This window comes from Salvelinus alpinus, chromosome 3 (genome assembly GCF_045679555.1).
Source record: "Salvelinus alpinus chromosome 3, SLU_Salpinus.1, whole genome shotgun sequence".
Lineage (NCBI taxonomy): Eukaryota > Metazoa > Chordata > Actinopteri > Salmoniformes > Salmonidae > Salvelinus > Salvelinus alpinus.
Genome location: NC_092088.1, coordinates 29,745,556 through 29,765,004, shown reverse-complemented (window position 1 = coordinate 29,765,004; position 19,449 = coordinate 29,745,556). Strand labels below are relative to the sequence as shown.

The following is a 19,449-nucleotide window of genomic DNA, read 5'->3' as shown; positions in this document are numbered from 1 at the left end:
TAAGATGACGGTCAGGATAGTGAGACAGTCAGACTGGTCCGAGGTTATCAAGTGACGATATTTACTATCAATATTATGGGTGACATTGGGAACACACTGGCTCAGAGTCTGAGTGAAGTGCGTGTGTGTGTGTGTGTGTGTGTGTGTGTGTGTGTGTGTGTGTGTGTGTGTGTGTGTGTGTGTGTGTGTGTGTGTGTGTGTGTGTGTGTGTGTGTGTGTGTGTGTGTGTGTGTGTGTGTGTGTGTGTGTGTGTGTGTGTGTGCACGTGTCCCATTCTAAGGCCACAGTCACAAACATTATAAAGAGGTGGTGTTTATAAAGTCACACTTTTTTTGCATTGAGGGGGCCAGTCGCTTGTCAAAGTGGTTGGGTTGGCTAGTTTGTGGTGCAGGTACGTTTAAGCTTTTCCATCAACGTTACTCTTATAAATAGTATTAAGTTATTGTGATAAAATTGTGCGAGATGAAAAATTATTATGCTATATGTTGGCCGGAAATGATCAACAATGCAAATGTTTTAACTCAATCGAAAATATTTGGTTCATAATATGCATAATTATCTGTTCATTTTTGTATTATAACTCTAGTTGTTATCTTATTTATCATTGCCATCATGCAACATATTTACCGCCACATATAATTTCACAGAGTTACATGAATTAACCCATAGGAAAGCTCTCAGGGTGTAACAGAGGGATAGGAACAATGCATGTACTATTTACATGATATAAATTTAATTGTCACTTTGTTAGTTATAAAAACTGTCCAAAATAGGTTTGATAGTTGTGCAAATATCAGTTTCAATGGCAATCATTGTATTTGGAAGTTGAGATCTGAGATGCTAGTCGTTTTCCACCTCATTTGCACTGTGTATATTTCCATTGGTTATCCATACAAAACTCATGCTGGATCAATTTGTATACATCTACACAGACACCCACCCACCCACCCACCCACACCCACACACACACCAACACACACACACACACACACACACACACACACACACACACACACACACACACACACACACACACACACACACACACACACACACCAAGGTTATTATAGTTTAGTGTTTTAATATTAGTTTTAATTTCTATTCGTTTTAAGAATTATATTTTAAATTTGGTTTATTTTCAATTAGTTTTCAGATCCACTTTAATAATTTTTATTTATTTATAGTTTTATAAAAACATTTATATTACATTTTTATATTATTTAGATTCAGTTGTAGTTTTAGCCATTTATGTGTTTTTGGGGATGTCAGTTCTTGCCACTGTGGGACAGTAATGCATAAGATGATGGGTCAGGTCATAGGTTAGGTTAGGTTTTAAGGTAGACTCAGCGAGATGACGCAGATGCACAAAGTAAACAGTAGTGGTGCTGGGTCAATTTCCGCAAAAAAACAGGAGTGTTTTGGTCCCATATCTACCACATTGTAGCAGTGTGAAGCACACCCATGTACATTCGCAGAAACTCCGTATGACTGTTACTGAGAGCAAAGTTTTGCATCGTGCTCCTGTCAATGCGCTCGTTCAAGCAGATCAATTTTGTCAAGTCTTTCAAAGTGAGTTGCATTCTAGGGCAAAAAAAATTCAAAAACCATGTGATCAATGGTCATGAAGTTTTGACTGCAGTCGACCGCAAGTTTCTGTAGTTGCTCTTCACCAACTTCATCCTGCAGCTATCACCTGCATATTGGGAGGCTCTATTGTCAACCAATCATAAGGGGGGGTTTAGCTGCTGTCTTATCGGCTCTTAACCAACCATGCTATTTTTTATTTTTTTTTGCGTAGTTCGTAACTTGTTTTGTACATAATGTTGCTGCTACCGTCTCTTATGACCGAAAAGAGCTTCTGGACATCAGAACTGCGATTACTCACCTCAGATTAGATGAAGAGTTTTTCTTCAATGAGTAGGACGGGACGGATATACTACAGACAACCGACCAGGTCCAGATCCCCATCATTCGGTGGAGAAGGAAACTGAGATTTGGCGGAAAAAGATCAGGGTGCCTTGTTAGGATCAGGTGACGAGTGACTAATCTGCCTTTGCCTTCGGTCCTGATAGCTAACGTTCAATTGCTGGAAAATAAATGGGACAAACTGAAAGCATGTATATCCTACCAACGGGACATTAAAAACTGTAATATGTTATGTTTCACGAGTTGTGGCTGAACGACGACATTAAAAACATATAGCTGGCGGGTTATACACTCTATCAGCAGGATAGAACAGCAGCCTCTGGTAAGACACGGGGCGGGGGCCTATACATATATGTAAACAACAGCTGGTGCACGATATATAAGGTAGTCTCAAGGTTTTACTCGCCTGAGGTAGAGTATCTCATGATAAGCTTTAGACCACACTATCTACCTAGAGAGTTTTCATCTGTATTTTTCGTAGCTGTCTACATACCACCACAGACCGATGCTGGCACTAAAACCGCACTCAATGAGCTGTATACCGCCATAAGCAAACAGGAAAACGCTCATCCAGAGGCGGCGCTCCTAGTGGTGGGGGACTTTAATGCAGGGAAACTTAAATCAGTTTTACCTCATTTCTATCAGCATGTTAAATGTGCAACCAGAGGGAAAAACATTCTGGACCACCTTTACTCCACACACGGAGACGCGTACAAAGCTCTCCCTCGCCCTCTACTTGGGAAATCTGACCATAATTATATCCTCCTGATTCCTGTTTATAAGCAAAAATTAAAGCAGGAAGTACCAGTGACTCGGTCTATAGAAAAGTGATCAAATGAAGCAGATGCTAAACTACAGGACTGTTTGCTAGCACAGACTAGAATATGTTCCAGGATTCTTCCGATGGCATTGAGGAGTACACCACATCAGTCACTGCCTTCATCAATAAGTGCATCGAGGACGTTGTCCCCACAGTGACTGTACGTACATACCCCAACCAGAAGCCATGGATTACAGGCAACATTAGCACTGAGCTAAAAGGTAGAGCTGCCTCTTTCAAGGAGCGTGACTCTAACCCGGAAGCTTATAAGAAATCCCGCTATGCCCTCCGACGAACCATCAAACAGGCAAAGCATCAATACAGGACTAAGATCACATTTTACTACACCGGCTCCGACGCTCGTCGAATGTGGCAGGACTTGCAAACTATTACAGACTACAAAGGGAAGCACAGCCGAGAGCTGCCCAGTGACACGAGCCTACCAGACGAGCGAAATAACTTTTATGCTCGCTTCGAGGCAAGTAACATTGAAACATGCATGAGAACATCAGCTGTTCCGGACAACTGTGTGATCACGTTCTCCGCAGCAGATGTGAGTAAGACCTTTAAACAGCTCAACATTCACAAGGCCGCAGGGCCAGACGGATTACCAGGACGTGTACTCCGAGCATGCGCTGACCAACTGGCAAGTATCTTCACAGACATTTTCAACTTCTCCCTGTCTGAGTCTGTAATACCAACATGTTTCAAGCAGACCACCATAGTCCCTGTGCCCAAGAACACTAAGGTAACATGCATAAAATGACTATCAACCCGTAGTACTCACGTCTGTAGCCATGAAATGCTTTGAAAGGCGGGTCATGGCTCACATCAACACCATTATCCCAGAAACCCTAGACCCACTACAATTTGCATACCGCCCCAACAGATCCACAGATGATGCCATCTCTATTGCACTCCACACTGTTTTTTCACACCTGGACAAAAGGATCACCTATGTGAGAATGCTATTCATTGACTACAGCTCAGTGTTCAACACCATAGTGCCCTCAAAGCTCATCCCTAAGATAAAGCCCCCGGGACTAAACACCTCCCTCTGCAACTGGATCCTGGACTTCCTGACGGGCCACCCCCAGGTGGTAAGGATAGGAAACAACACACCTGCCACTCTGATCCTCAACACAGGGGCCCCTCAGCGGTGCGTGCTCAGACCACTCCTGTACTCCCTGTTCACTCATGACTGCACGGCCAGGCATTACTCTAACACCATCATTAAGTTTGCTTATGACACAACAGTGGTAGGGCTGATCACCGACAACGATGGGACAGCCTATAGGGAGGAGGTCAGAGACCTGGCCGTGTGGTGCAAGGACAACAACCTCTCCCTCAACGTGATCAAGACAAAGGAGATGATTGTGGACTACAGGAAAAGGAGGACCGAGCACACACCATTCTCATCGACGGGGCTGTAGTGGAGCAGGTTGAGAGCTTCAAGTTCCTTGGCGTCCACATCACCAACAAACTAACATGGTCCAAGCACGCCAAGACAGTCATGAAGAGGGCACAACAAAACCTATTCCCCCTCAGGAGACTGAAAATATTTGGCATCGGTCCTCAGATCCTCAAAAGGTTTTACAGCTGCACCATCGAGAGCATCCTGACTGGTTCCATCACTACCTGGTATGGCAACTGCTCGGCCTCCGACCGCAAGGCACTACAAAGGGTAGTGCGTACGGCCCAGTACATCACTGGGGCCAAGCTTCCTGCCACCCAGGACCTCTATACCAGGTGTCAGAGGAAGGCCCTAAAATTGTCAAAGACTCCAGCCAACCTAGTCATAGACTGTTCTCTCTGCTACCGCACGGCAAGCGGTACCAGAGTGCCATGTCTTGGAAGCTTCTACCCCCAAGCCATAAGACTCCTGAACAGCTAATCAAATGGCTACCAAGACTATTTGCATTGCCCCCCCCCCCCCCCCCCCCCCCTTCTACGCTGCTGCTACTCTCTGTTGTTATCTATGCGTAGTCACTTTAATACCTCTACCTACATGTACATATTACCTCAATTACCTCAACACCGGTGCCCCCGCACATTGACTCTGTACCGGTACCCCCTGTATATAGCCCCACTATTGTCATTTACTGCTGCTCTGTAATTATTAGTTTTTTTATCTTTGACTTTTTTTAACGTATTTTCATAAAACTGCATTGTTGGTTAAGGGCTTGTAAGTAAGCATTTCACTGTAAGGTCTGCATCTGTTGTATTCGGTGCATGTGACAAATAACATTTGATTTGATTTGACCCATGCGAACTGGACCAAAGATATGACTGAAACAGGAACCAATTTGCCACGATTTATGGGTACAGTGGATATATACAAATGAATGTGATATTTGAGGCTCTATCTCACTAAGAGATTGTACAATGTACACACAAAATATTGTATTATGAGTTTTTGAGTGTGTGATATGGGGGTAAGATACATGTTTATTTTCGACATTATAAAGAAAACCTTTTATAAACAATGGCAACATTGCCATGTTGATCTGAGCCTTGCTGTTGGAAATCCACATTAGTGTGCGTCTTTCAGCTGTCTCAGATGCACCTCCCGTGACTTCACTTTCGTCTACAGTCGTTTGCTTTAGTCTTACCACTCAAATGAGCCCAATATCTGCGGTGCTGCTCATGGCAACGTCATCTCACTGAGTCTACCTTTAAATTATAAAGTTAATTTCAATGTGACCCGCCAGATTCAGAAGCTTTAAAACCCCATTGGAATAAATAATGGGCATAGATGTCAACTCAATGTCCATTCCACATTGGTTCAACATAATTTCATTGAAATTACGTAGAAACTACGTTGATTCAACCAGTGATTTTTGCCCCCCCACACCCCCCCAAAAACATAATTCATATGTTTTTTATTTTATTTTAGTTCGTTTTGGAGTCAAAGATAATAGTTTCAGTATAATTTTGTTTTTTCAAATGGGTTTATTAATTATTTACTAAATCGTTTTTTCATGATTAGTTTTAATTATAGTTTCAGTTTTAGTTTAATATAATAACCTTGACACACACACACCTGTCTAGTCTGTCTAATCTGACTCTCTACTACCCTTTACCTTGCTCTGTTTTGGAAATAATCCATGCTGTTATCACAGACAACTTCTATCTTCAGCTCCCGTCAGAGATTTGTGGATGCTGTGACAGGCCACAACAGACTTTATGTAACAAGGAGGACAAGACCACAGGAATACATGTAGACATGCACTCATACGTTCTTGCGCTGACTAAAGAGCTCTTTGACCACGCACACCAGTGGTATCATGAACTTTACCCAGTACCAGGAGATTTCTGCCCAAACACTGTTTACCTCTGCCAGGAGGCTGAAACTTGGCCACAAGTGGCTCTTCCAGCAAGACATCAAAATCCATAAAGAAATGTTTAATTGGCCACAAAATCAACATTTTGATCAGTGTACGGACTTGAAAACCTGTGGTTTGAATTGAAGAGGGCAGTCCATAAGCGCAGACGAAGGATATCAATGATCTGGAAGGATTCTGTATGGAGGAATGGTCTAAGATACCAAAGTGTTCTACAACTCATAAAACATTTTTAGAGGAAGACTCAGGGCTATTTTCCTCACAAGGTGAGGTATTGAAAGGTATTGAAAAAGGGGTGTCAATAATATTTACCCTTACCTTTTTGAGAACAAATTATATTACTTGGTAAACAAAATATTTTTTATCGGAGAAATTGTACTAGTACTACAGAAAATAATTTCCAAAGTGTTTAGAGCATACAATATAGCTCAGTACCTGAATTTGTTTATTTTACACAGTTATTTTTGCTCATCTTTATCAAGGGTGTAAATAATTTCGGACTCCACTGTGTACCCACTCATTCAATCAATAAAGGCAGAATCCTAACATTAATTCACATTTTTGTGCAAATCTGTTAAATACACTGAACAAAAATATAGAAGCAACGTGTAAAGTGTTGGTCCGATGTTTCATGAGCTGAAATAAAAGATCCCAGAAATGTTCAATACATACAAAAAGCTTATTTCTCTCAAAAAAATGACATCCCTGTTAGTGAGCATTTCTCCTTTGGCAAGGTAATCCATCCACCTGACAGGTGTGGCATATCAAGAAGCTGATTAAACAACATGACCATTACGCAGGTGCACCTTGAGCTGGGGACAGTAAAAGGTCACTCTAAATGCGCAGTTTTGTCACACAACACAATGCCACAGATGTCTCAAGTTTTGAGGGAATGCACAATTGTAATACTGACTGCAGGAATGTCCATCAGAGCTGTGGCCAGATAATTGAATGTTAATTTCTCTACCATAAGCCACCTCCAATGTCGTTTTAGAGAATTTGGCAGTACCTCCAACCGGCCTCACAACCGCAGACCACGCCTCACAAGTTCTCAACTGGCAGCTTCATTAAATAGTACCCGCAAAACACCAGTCTCAACGTCAACAGTGAAGAGGCGACTCCGGGATGGATGCTGGCTTTCTAGGCAGAGTTCCCCTGTCCAGTGTCTGTGTTCTTTTGCCCATCTTTTCTTTTTATTGGCCAGTCTGAGATATGGCTTTTTCTTTGCAACTCTGCCCAGAAGGCCAGCATTCCAGAGTCGCCTCTTCACTGTTGACATTGAGACTGGTGTTTTGCGGGTACTATTTAATGAAGCTGCCAGTTGAGGACTTGTGAGGCGTCTGTTTCTCAAACTAGACACTCAAATGTACTTGTCCTCTTGCTCAGTTGTACACCGGGGACTCCCACTCCTCTTTCTATTCTGGTTAGAGCCAGTTTGCGCTGTTCTGTGAAGGGAGTAGTACACAGCTCTGTATGAGATCTTCAGTTTCTTGTCAATTTCTCGCATGGAATAGCCTTCATTTCTCAATACAAGAATAGATTGATGAGTTTCAGAAGAAAGATCTTTGCTTCTGTCCATTTTGAGTCTGTAATCAAACCCACGAGTGCTGCAACAGTTTTCAGCTGTGCTAACATAATTGTGAAAGGGTTGTCTAATGATCAATTAGCCTTTTAAAATTATAAACTTGGATTAGCTAATACAACGTGCCATTGGATCACAGGAGTGATGGTTGCTAATAATGGGCCTCTGTACGCCTATGTAGATATTCCATAAAAAATCTGCCGTTTTCAGCTACAATAGTCATTTACAACATTAACAATGTCTACACTGTATTTCTGATCAATTTGATGTTATTTTAATGGACAAAAAAATGTGCTTTTCTTTCAAAAACAAGGACATTTCTAAGTGACCCCAAACTTTTAATAGATGATTTAATTTAATAGATGTGCAAAACATTCAAGAAACCTGTTTTCACTTTGTCTATGATGTATTGTGTGTATATTGATGAGGGAAAATGTTTTAATTTTAAAATAAGACTGTAATGTAACAAAATGTGGAAAATGTATTTCTGAATGCTCTGTAGATTCACTGTATTTCATTCAGTTGCACAGTACAGAATGAACTGTATAGCAGGGGTGGCAAATTTACAGCCCACAAGCCAAATCCGGCCAGCAAGCCTGCAGTGGATTTGGGGAAATTATAATTATGGTTGAAAAACAACTTCTCTCTATACTTGAATGTCTACAACCAAAATGCATTTAGGCATTTAGGCAGGGACTTAGTCATTAGAGGATACTGTTGAGAATGTCATATTCAGGTGTAAAGTGTATCAATCGGACAACGATGTATTGTATAGACAGTAATAGGAAAGGTTATGTACAATGCTTATCAGAGCCTCCTTTCTATGTTCCAGCTGCGTTGAACGTTAACACCAACGCCAACCCCAGGGGAGACTGCCAGGTAAGTGGTCCCTCCACACGTTTCTACAGTATATACTTTATACTGTATATAACTCCCTTGGTTAGCATACTGCAACGATTTCGAAGTGTATTAATACTGTGTTTTGTGCTGCCCGTGCTGTCCACCCTTGGGAAAATAGGGTTCTCCATTCAATCTAACTATGTCCCCCTTTTTGCTACAATACATTTCAGAAATGGTTTCCCGGAAACAGAAGCCTGGCCTTGGACTAAGAACCACTTTTAGTGGAGAATCTCCATTGAACATTTATTTTAGTCTTGGACTAGGCTGAATCAGTGTCTGGAAACCGTCTCTCGGTGTTTTAAGGCTAGGACCTTGTACCACAGCATTAATACACCTGCAACATGCTGAGCAATCTGATGGAGATATTTTGTTACTGATACAGTTGATGTGATAGATTCAGCCATCTGTGGGAAGAGTTAAAAGCCATTGAAGTGCAGCTTGTCAATAGTGTAGTTCATACATGCATACAGACCCTCACTTAGAGGCAGAACAGCACACACACACACACACAACAGGGGGGATTTACACATACATGACCTTTCCTATAGCCAATACTACTATTCTACTACTGTATAATACTATTCTTTATACTTTGACATTGAGGTTAAGGAAAGTGTGATTTCCCAATTTACCTCATTTACATTAGACAAATCAGGACGTCAATATTATTGTAATGGTTTTTGTATAAAAAAATCTTACATTACAGCTCACTTTGAGCAAATTTGGAATGTGCAATTCATTGTGATTAATCACAGCAAATTCTGCGATTAACTCAATGAAATGTTTTAATCGTTTGACAGACCTACGTAGAGCGTATGTTCACAACTAAACGTCTCCGTTTCAGCTACACCATGGCTTCCTCTCCTGTTCTCCCATGGCCTTACCAGCCTTTACAACTATTAGTGGATCCCCTGAAGCGCACTTAATTAAATTGAGGTATACCTGTGACTGGCAGGGGCAGGAGGGTTCATTCAAGAACCAAAACAAACTTCAACCCCGTTGCACACACACCCTCCCCCCTCACACACATTATATCATAGCTGCCACCACTATGTCATAGCTGCCACCGTTGTCACCAAACTGATTGTCACCATTGATAATGTATTCAAACATAGGAAAGACATACACACAAACAAACACACACTCCTGTCCTTTGAAACTCTTGTACCCACACACACTCTGCCACACGCCATTTATTGACACTCCAAACACAGCCAGCAGCTAATCTGTCACCTCCACACCGACACCGAAAACAACCAGTGGACAAAAAACACTGCAGACGGGGGCTACCGCCACCATGTTTACGCTGTAGACACCAGCTACACCCGGCCTCCCTCGTTGTGGCAACCAGCCGAGCATGTCGGTGCCTTGGCGACCGACCTCACCCCACCCTCACTACATGCCTTGTAGAGCTGTGTGTGTGCAGTGTGCAGGAGTGACAATGCAAAAGTTGATAGAGAGGTCATTGCTTCCAATGTCAATAATGAACACACCTGAATCAGCCTTTTGGTGAAACTGCTAAATCATGTTCAAGTGCACCTGCTTGCTTGAATAAGGTGACAGCACAATGATGAATGCCTGTGGGTGTTTGAATCACCTGCATTAGTGTAACAACATTTTTTCAAATGCACCGGTATTGCCACAAGGGTAACCCCGATATTGGGCATTATGGATTATTTCAAATTAGTTTGGCTGCATCAGTGTCCTGTGGCTCCCATAGGCCTACTGCTATATTACTTCATCTGTCCATATATATTTACATTGATACATGCTGGAGAATTAAGCAAAAGATTTGGGGGACAATGTGTGTTAATTTGGGAACTCACTTAGTCCCCATGCGATCCCTCTCAATTCCACACTGCCTATATCTTGTGTCTCCCCATGCAGGCCTACGTGGAGCTGAACGAGCTGATGAATGACCAGCAGAACCAGCAGGGCTTCTGGCAGGAGACGGGCCGATGGGTGGGCCATGAGGAGAGCTACGACCCCGAGGCCGGGGGTTGGGGACCCTCACACATCTCCTACCTCACCTTCAAGAGCCTCATCCAGCTGCGCCGCACCATGAACACAGGTCAGAACAGGGCCGTGTTTATTAGGGTACACAGTGGAAAATGTTCTGAAATGCTTTGCAATGGAAAACAAAAATTTACATTTCTTAGTCCAGGTAGAACCTTGTGTTTTGTCCCATGGTTGTGTTCATTAGGCACCAAACTGAAGAAAATGTACTGAAACAGAGAGGAACTACCTGGGCTTGTCCATTGAGAAATGCTCATTTTCATTTTACGTTCTGAAATGTTTTAAGATGTTTTCCGTTGCATGCCCTAATGCAGCGTTTACAAACTAGGGGTTGCAACCCCATGTAGGTCGCTTGATTTGAAAATAGGGTCACGAGAGAAACTCTGGAGAAAAACTGCTGCTTGGTTCATAGAACCATTGTGATGTGAGTAACCTTTGATATCCGCTGAACAGGTCGTGACAAATAAAGCGGTTTCTGTTTACTTCCTACAAATGTCGCTCTAACTTGTGAACGGTTGGAGCTATAAGCTATTACAATGCTCACAAGTCACACACAGGACCAGCCACACACAGGACCAGCCACGCACAGGACCAGCCACGCACAGGACCAGCCACACACAGGACCAGCCACACACAGGACCAGCCACGCACAGGACCAGCCACGCACAGGACCAGCCACACACAGGACCAGCCACGCACAGGACCAGCCACGCACAGGACCAGCCACACACAGGACCAGCCACACACAGGACCAGCCACGCACAGGACCAGCCACGCACAGGACCAGGCACCAAATCAGACTCGGGGGGGAAAATAACATCATCATTGAAAGCGATGATGGTGTTCTTTTCTACACAGAATGTCATGCACAATTATTGCCTGATAATCTTCTGAACTTCCTAATATCTTTCTGATGCATTTCAGTCACTTCAAACCATACTTCCTTCAGATTGAAGTACTGTCAGACTCATTTGTAATAGACTGTCATAGCGCCCAAATAAAACATGAAACATTAGCTATTGATTACATCACTTTCTTTACATGGTGAGGTCGTAAAAAAAAATATATATTTATATATATCAAAATGGGGTCACTGGCCAAAAACATTTGGGAACACGACCCAGTATAGAGTTGAATGGAGGAAAAGGTCCCATTCCAATAGTTTTCAAATGAGTTCTTCCTCCTTATCTCGTAGAAGTATTACTTATCTGAATGGAATTTATTTGAATTTGAATGGAATAGAATAGAATGGACTGAAAAGCCTGCCAACTGGGCACGCCATGTCATTTCAAAGTGGACGTTTGGGTAATATTTGGTTGAGATGTTGATCACTGAGATTTCAACCATTATTCACCGACTCAAAAAGACAGCCAGAAGTTTTGTAAATTCCCAATATGTTATCAATATGCTTTCAAACATCTAAAACAAAACTAAATTCCAATGGAAAAACAATATCTGCTTTTTAGTTTAGGTGTCATCTAAATGTCTTATCTGCGCTTTCAACCATTTAAAAGCACAACAAAGTTCAAATGGCAATACAATGTCAGATATGTTGTATTTATACAACAACTTAATGCGTTATCACTGTGTTTCATCAAATAGCACAGCCAAATAACCTGGATTGCAGTTGAGATTACATTAAAAGTACATATTGCAGGGCCTCCCGAGTGGCGCAGCGGTCTAAAGCACTGCATCGCGTCACTACATAGGCGTCACTACAGACCCGGGTTCGATCCCAGGGTTCAATCGCAGCCGGTTGCGACCGGGAGACCCATGAGGCGGTGTACAATTGGCCCAGCGTCGTCTGGGTTAGGGAGGGGTTTGGCTGGCCGGGATGTCCATGTCCCATTGCTCTCTAGTGACTCCTTGCGGCGGGCCAGGCGCATGCACGCTGACTTTGGTCGCCAGCAGTATGGTGTTTGCTCCGACACATTGGCGAAGCTGAGTTCCGGGTTAAGCGAGCAGTGTGTCAAGAAGCATTGCAACTTGGCGGGGTCATGTTTCGGAATATGCATGGCTCTCGACCTTCGCCTCTCCCGAGTCCGTACGTGAGTTGCAGCAATGGGACAAAACTGTAACTACCAATTGGGGTGAAAAAAAAGTACATAGTGGAAGTGATCAACGCTGTTCAAGATTCTGCACAGATTACAGCAAGTGTGAAGTTCTCCACAACTTGCGACCTTTACATGCTATCTTGAACATGAATGCTTTCTATGATTAAGTAGGAAGACATTTATACTAGTTACAGTAAACTAAACTCAAAATGTAGCCATGGATGTGTTACACATTTTAAGGTTGAAAAAATACTGTTACATTAATTTCTATGATAGCCTTAACTTTAAGCTGTTTACTGTAATACAAAAATACAGTGGCAAGAAAAGTATGTGAACCCTTTGGAATTACCTGGATTTCTGCATAACTGGGTCATAAAATTTGATCTGATCTTCATCTAAGTCACAACAATAGGCAAACACAGTGTGCTTAAACTAATAAACCAGTATCCCTTCTTTCTTTTCTCTCCAAAACTCTTGAACGTGCCGTCCTTGGCCAGCTCTCCTGCTATCTCTCTCAGAATGACCTTCTTGATCCAAATCAGTCAGGTTTCAAGACTAGTCATTCAACTGAGACTGCTCTTCTCTGTGTCACGGAGGCGCTCCGCACTGCTAAAGCTAACTCTCTCTCCTCTGCTCTCATCCTTCTAGACCTATCGGCTGCCTTTGATACTGTGAACCATCAGATCCTCGTCTCCACCCTCTCCGAGCTGGGCATCTCCGGCAAGGTCCACGCTTGGATTGCGTCCTACCTGACAGGTCGCTCCTACCAGGTGGCGTGGCGAGAATCTGTCTCCGCACCACGTGCTCTCACCACTGGTGTCCCCCAGGGCTCTGTTCTAGGCCCTCTCCTATTCTCGCTATACACCAAGTCACTTGGCTCTGTCATATCCTCACATGGTCTCTCCTATCATTGCTATGCAGACGACACACAATTAATCTTCTCCTTTCCCCCCTCTGATAACCAGGTGGTGAATCGCATCTCTGCATGTCTGGCAGACATATCAGTGTGGATGACGGATCACCACCTCAAGCTGAACCTCGGCAAGACGGAGCTGCTCTTCCTCCCGGGGAAGGACTGCCCGTTCCATGATCTCGCCATCACGGTTGACAACTCCATTGTGTCCTCCTCCCAGAGTGCTAAGAACCTTGGCGTGATCCTGGACAACACCCTGTCGTTCTCAACTAACATCAAGGCGGTGACCCGTTCCTGTAGGTTCATGCTCTACAACATTCGCAGAGTACGACCCTGCCTCACGCAGGAAGTGGCGCAGGTCCTAATCCAGGCACTTGTCATCTCCCGTCTGGATTACTGCAACTCGCTGTTGGCTGGGCTCCCTGCCTGTGCCATTAAACCCCTACAACTCATCCAGAACGCCGCAGCCCGTCTGGTGTTCAACTTTCCCAAGTTCTCTCACGTCACCCCGCTCCTCCGCTCTCTCCACTGGCTTCCAGTTGAAGCTCGCATCCGCTACAAGACCATGGTGCTTGCCTACGGAGCTGTGAGGGGAACGGCACCTCCGTACCTTCAGGCTCTGATCAGGCCCTACACCCAAACAAGGGCACTGCGTTCATCCACCTCTGGCCTGCTCGCCTCCCTACCTCTGAGGAAGTACAGTTCCCGCTCAGCCCAGTCAAAACTGTTCGCTGCTCTGGCACCCCAATGGTGGAACAAACTCCCTCACGACGCCAGGTCAGCGGAGTCAATCACCACCTTCCGGAGACACCTGAAACCCCACCTCTTTAAGGAATACCTAGGATAGGATAAAGTAATCCTTCTAACCCCCCCCCCCCCCTTAAAAGAGTTAGATGCACTATTGTAAAGTGGTTGTTCCACTGGATATCATAAGGTGAATGCACCAATTTGTAAGTCGCTCTGGATAAGAGCGTCTGCTAAATGACTTAAATGTAAATGTAAATGTAATAACACACAAATTATTGTATTTTTCTTGTCTATATTGAATTCATAATTTAAACATTCACAGTGCAGGTTGGGAAAAGTTTGTGAACCCCTAGGCTAATGACTTCTCCAAAAGTTAATTGGAGTCAGGAGTCAGCTAACCTGGAGTCCAATCAATGAGACAAGATTGGAGATGTTGGTAAGAGCTGCCCTGTCCCATAAAAAACAGTGTTTGCTATTCACAAGAAGCATTGCCTGATGTGAACCATGCCTCAAACAAAGACCTAAGATTAATAATTGTTGACTTGCATAAAGCTGGAAAGGGTTACAAAAGTATCTCTAAAAGCCTTGATGTTCATCAGTCCACTGTAAGACAAAATGTCTGTAAATGGAGAAAGTTCAGCACTGTTACTACTCTCCCTAGGAGTGGCCGTCCTGCAAAGATGACTGCAAGAGCACCGCACTGAATGCTCAGTGAGGTTAAGAAGAATCCTAGAGTGTCAGCTAAAGACTTACAGAAATCTCTGGAACATGCTAACATCTCTGTTGACGAGTCTACGATACGTAAAACACTAAACAAGATTGGTGTTCATGGGAGGACCCCAAGGAAGAAGCCACTGCTGTCCAAAAAAAACATTGCTGCACATTTGAAGTTCGCAAAAGAGCACCTGGATGTTACACAGCGCTACTGGCAAAATATTCTGTGGACAGATTAAACTAAAGTTGAGTTGTTTGGAAGGAAAACACAACACTACGTGTGGAGAAAAAAAGGGACAGCGCACCAACATCAAAACCTCATCCCAACTGTAAAGTATGGTGGAGGGAGCATCATGGTTTGGGCCTGCTTTGCTGCCTTAGGGCCTGGACAACTTGCTATCATCGACGGAAAAATGATTTACCAAGTTTATCAAGACATTTTGCTGGAGAATGTAAGGCTATCTGTCCGTGAATTGAAGCTCAACAGAAGTTGGGTGATGCAACAGGGCAACAACCCAAAGCTTAGAAGTAAATCAACAACAAAATGGCTTCAATAGAAGAAAATACGCCTTCTGGAGTGGCCCAGTTAGAGTCCTGACCTCAACCCGATTTGAGATGCTGTGGCATGATCTCAAGAGAGCGGTATACACCAGACATCCCAAGAATATTGCTGAACTGAAACAGTTATGTAAAGAGGAATGATCCAAAATTCCTCCTGACCTTTGTGCAGGTCTGATCCGCAACTACAGAAAACATTTGGTTGAGGTTATTGCTGTCAAAGGATGGTCAACCAGTTATTAAATTGGGTTCACATACTTTTTGCAATGTGAATGTTTACACGGTGTGTTCAATAAAGATATGAAAACGTGTAATTGTTTGTGTGTTAGTTTAATCAGAGTGTGTTTGTCTACTGCTGTGACCTAGATGAAGATAAGTAAAAAATTTGATGACAGAAATCGAGGTAATTCCAAAGGGTTCACATACTTTTTCTTGCCACTGTATTGTTGAATTGTGTTTGGTTGACAACGGAGGAGAGTTTCATCTGAGCCACTGGCTTTATCCTGTTCTTTAACTTTAATTTTTTGTTGAGATGAAGACGTGAATCCAACATATCAATTATTAATTTGTAGACAAACTGGAATTAAAGGCAGACTAAGTCAGTGGCACAGATGGAGCTATCCAAGCAGAAGATACATCTCCTTCAAACACAACTCAATATCCAGTTTGTCTCAAAATTAATAATTTGATACTGTATGTGCGATTCACATCTCCATCTCAACCAAAAATCTAAGTTAAAGAATAGGACAAAATCTTATCAAACTTGAAATGCTCTTGAAATAAAGTTTGATTTCATTTAGTCCTATTCTTTCACTTAGATGTTTGGTTGAGATGGTGACATCCAACGTATTAATGATTACATTGAAGCAATGTTGATTTAATCAGTTTGTGCCCAGTGGGTACTTCCTTCTTCTTTTAGTGAGGTAATCAGTGATCTGGATTGGCAAAAGCTATGCTGTAACTCTGCCTTTGTTGCAGTAGCTGCCTTGTAAAGGGACAGGAAGCATTTATTGAAAAGTGTTTGAACAGGTTTGAAGATGAGTGAATATCATCAAGATGAGATCTTGAGAGAAATGATCATATTTTGACCTTGAAGCTCGAGTGAGCTCCGTCAACTGCCCTCTAACTATAGAACCCGTCCGAACCTGTATTTCTAGGTTGTGTTGCAATATAAGAGGAAATTACCTATAGGGGTACTGCACCTGCATATTCCTTCCCATATAACCCGTCTACATCAATGTCCTGATTCAGAGGGGTTGGGTTAAATGCGGAAGACACATTTCAGTTTAATGCATTCAGTTGTGCAACTGACTCGGTATCCCCTTTCCGTTTCCCTTCCTTCGTAGTTACGCTCTCTCTTCCACCCCTCTTACATCCTTCATTCTTATTTTAACCCTGGCCCTGTCCAACCTCTCACCCTGTGATGTTTCCTGTGGATTGTTCAGGTGTGGTGATGCTAGACCGGGTGGAGCGCAATCTCTCCGACATCGCTGAGAAGATAGTGGACGAGTTGATCAGCAAGAAAGAGATCAGGCCCAGCGATCGGGATGGGGTGCTCCGTTCCTTGCTCCAAAACCGCAGGTAAAGTTCACTAAGTGTTCACTAAGCTACGCTTGTATGATTAGTCACCTTGCCTAAGACTTGAAGACTTGTGTTTGCTGTCTAAGTAAACGTCTAGGCTTTAGCGCAATGGGTTCAGATGGTCTGTCACAGTGAAGTCCTACTCAGGTCTTTGTATCAGAGGTGGTTCAAAGCCAAGCCATGCCACTGTCCATATAAATACTAACTAAGGGACCAGTGAGGAGGAAGGGGAGGAGCATCCCACTCAGTGATTTTTATTTTTTTATTTTTTTATTTTCAAAAAGTTATTATTTTTAGATAAAATTATACTAAATATATTCACAACACCAAATAACTGCTAAAACACATGGTTTTGCAGTGAAGATCTACAGTAGCCTCAAAAGCACCCTCTAGGGTAGCACCATGGTGTAGCCTGAGGACAGGTATTTTCTGTCCTCCTCTGGGTACACTGACTTCAATACAAAGCCTAGGAGGCTCATGGTTCTCACCCCCTTCGATAGACTTACACAGTAATCATGGCAACTTCTGAAGGACATCCTCCAACCTATCAGAGCTCTTGCAGTATGAACTGACATGTTGCCCATCCAATCAAAGAATCAGAGAATCTACTGAAAGCTACAGCTACCTAGTACTACAGTGCATGAAGTGTGGTGAGTAGTTGATTCAAAGAGAGAGAAAAACAATAGTTGAACAGTTTTGGGAAAATATATTTCTTCAAAAATGAAGGAGAAGCAGCAGAGACAGAGAGAAAGCTAGCTATATTTTGTTGTACTTATTTCTTCCTTGTTAACCTGTCACTTACTTAGCTAATGCAGCTAATTTAGCCTACTCAACAAGTTGACTCAGAGAGGAATGCTATTTATGTTAGCTAGCAGACTAAGGTTTTCCAACACTGCAACTCTTCCAAGTCAAGGTAAACTTGAGGTTTTATTAATTTATGCTAAACTGCTTGCTGTACGCTGTACTGCATGATTGTACACATGGATTGGATTGTGAGTTTACTAACGCGTTAATTTTAGTTTGTTGACAATAACATTAATATGGTGAAAATTATGTAGGCTGTGTAGCAGCTAACGGTTATGATATGAAGGTTTGGCTTGGAGAGGGTTTTGCGCCTGGTCACAGACAGCTGTTTTGTTGTGCACTGAAGTCCACAAGCGAAGGGAAAAGGTGAGAGGAGGAGATTCGAAAAGGAATTATACAACGAGCAAAGTGATGATGCTATATATGGCTGCTATGAAAGTGAACTCTATACGCAGGTGATCAAGGTGTATTCATTCCGCCGATTCTGTTGCAAAACGTTCCTTAAACGGAAGCAAACGGAACGAAATGGGGAGGGACATACCTGAATTTGTTCAATAGAAACTCTCTGTTTTTTGCAACAGTTTGGACTAATGATTACACCCCAGATCAGCTAGAAGCAGGCAAGAATGTGCAAGGTGGTATTGAATGTGTCACTGTCTGTCACCTTGATTACTCCAATTCGTCTCCCGACGGATGTACCCACATTATAAACTTTCATTTGAAGGCTAGGTTGTAGCAACCTCATGATGGTTATAGGGCAAATTTGAGTATCATGTAGTAGCCTAAACCTATTGATGTTACATTGAGTTAAGTGAATGGAATATGAATGACAGTCATTCAATATGCAGTAGTAGAAATAAAGCCATACTATAAGGATCGACGCTGGAGACGAGAAGCAGGTACAGGGAGTGAACATTTAATAACCATGGACAAGAACAGAATACAGACAGCGTCTGGACAGGGGGAACGGAAATGACAATAATGCTGACACGGGGATGAAACAGACAGATATAGAGAAGGCAAACAAAACGGGAAGGAGTTCAGGTGAGTCCAATGAGCGCTGATGTGCGTAATGATGGTGACAGGTATGCATAATGAAAGGCCGCCTGGCGCCCTTGAGCGCCAGAGAGGGAGAGTGGGAGCAGGCGTGACAGTACCCCACCCTCTAGGGACGCCACCCGGCGTCACACCAGGGCGAGCCTGACGGGCCGGGCGAGGCATGGGCGTTGAACAAGCCGGCTGGGGGAGTAGAAGCCCGACGAGCCGGCAGAGGCATGGGAGCCATGAGAGCCGGCTGAAGTGTGAAAGCCTGACGATCCCGCTGAGGCGTGGGAGCCTGATGGGCTGGCTGAGGCATGACGTGGGATGGGAGCCTGCCAACCCAACCAGGGCAAGGAAACCTCTCGAGCTAGCTAAGGCGTGGAAGCCCGAGAAGCCAGCTGAGTCACCCTCGATTCCATTGGCGATGGCACCCAGACCCGACGTCACCA

At 43.4% G+C, this 19,449-nt stretch overlaps 1 protein-coding gene across 1 annotated transcript in view; it reads left to right on the top strand.

Moving 5' to 3' along the window:
• The first annotated feature begins 320 nt into the window (after positions 1-320).
• slc4a1b (solute carrier family 4 member 1b (Diego blood group)) overlaps positions 321-19,449 on the top strand; it is a 40,698-nt gene continuing 21,569 nt past the window's right edge. Inside the window, exons 1-4 of the mRNA XM_071392479.1 lie at positions 321-391; positions 8,505-8,551; positions 10,460-10,643; positions 17,020-17,155. Coding sequence (XP_071248580.1) covers positions 10,484-10,643; positions 17,020-17,155 — 296 coding nt within the window. The 5' untranslated portion in view covers positions 321-391; positions 8,505-8,551; positions 10,460-10,483. The remainder of the gene's footprint in view (positions 392-8,504; positions 8,552-10,459; positions 10,644-17,019; positions 17,156-19,449) is intronic.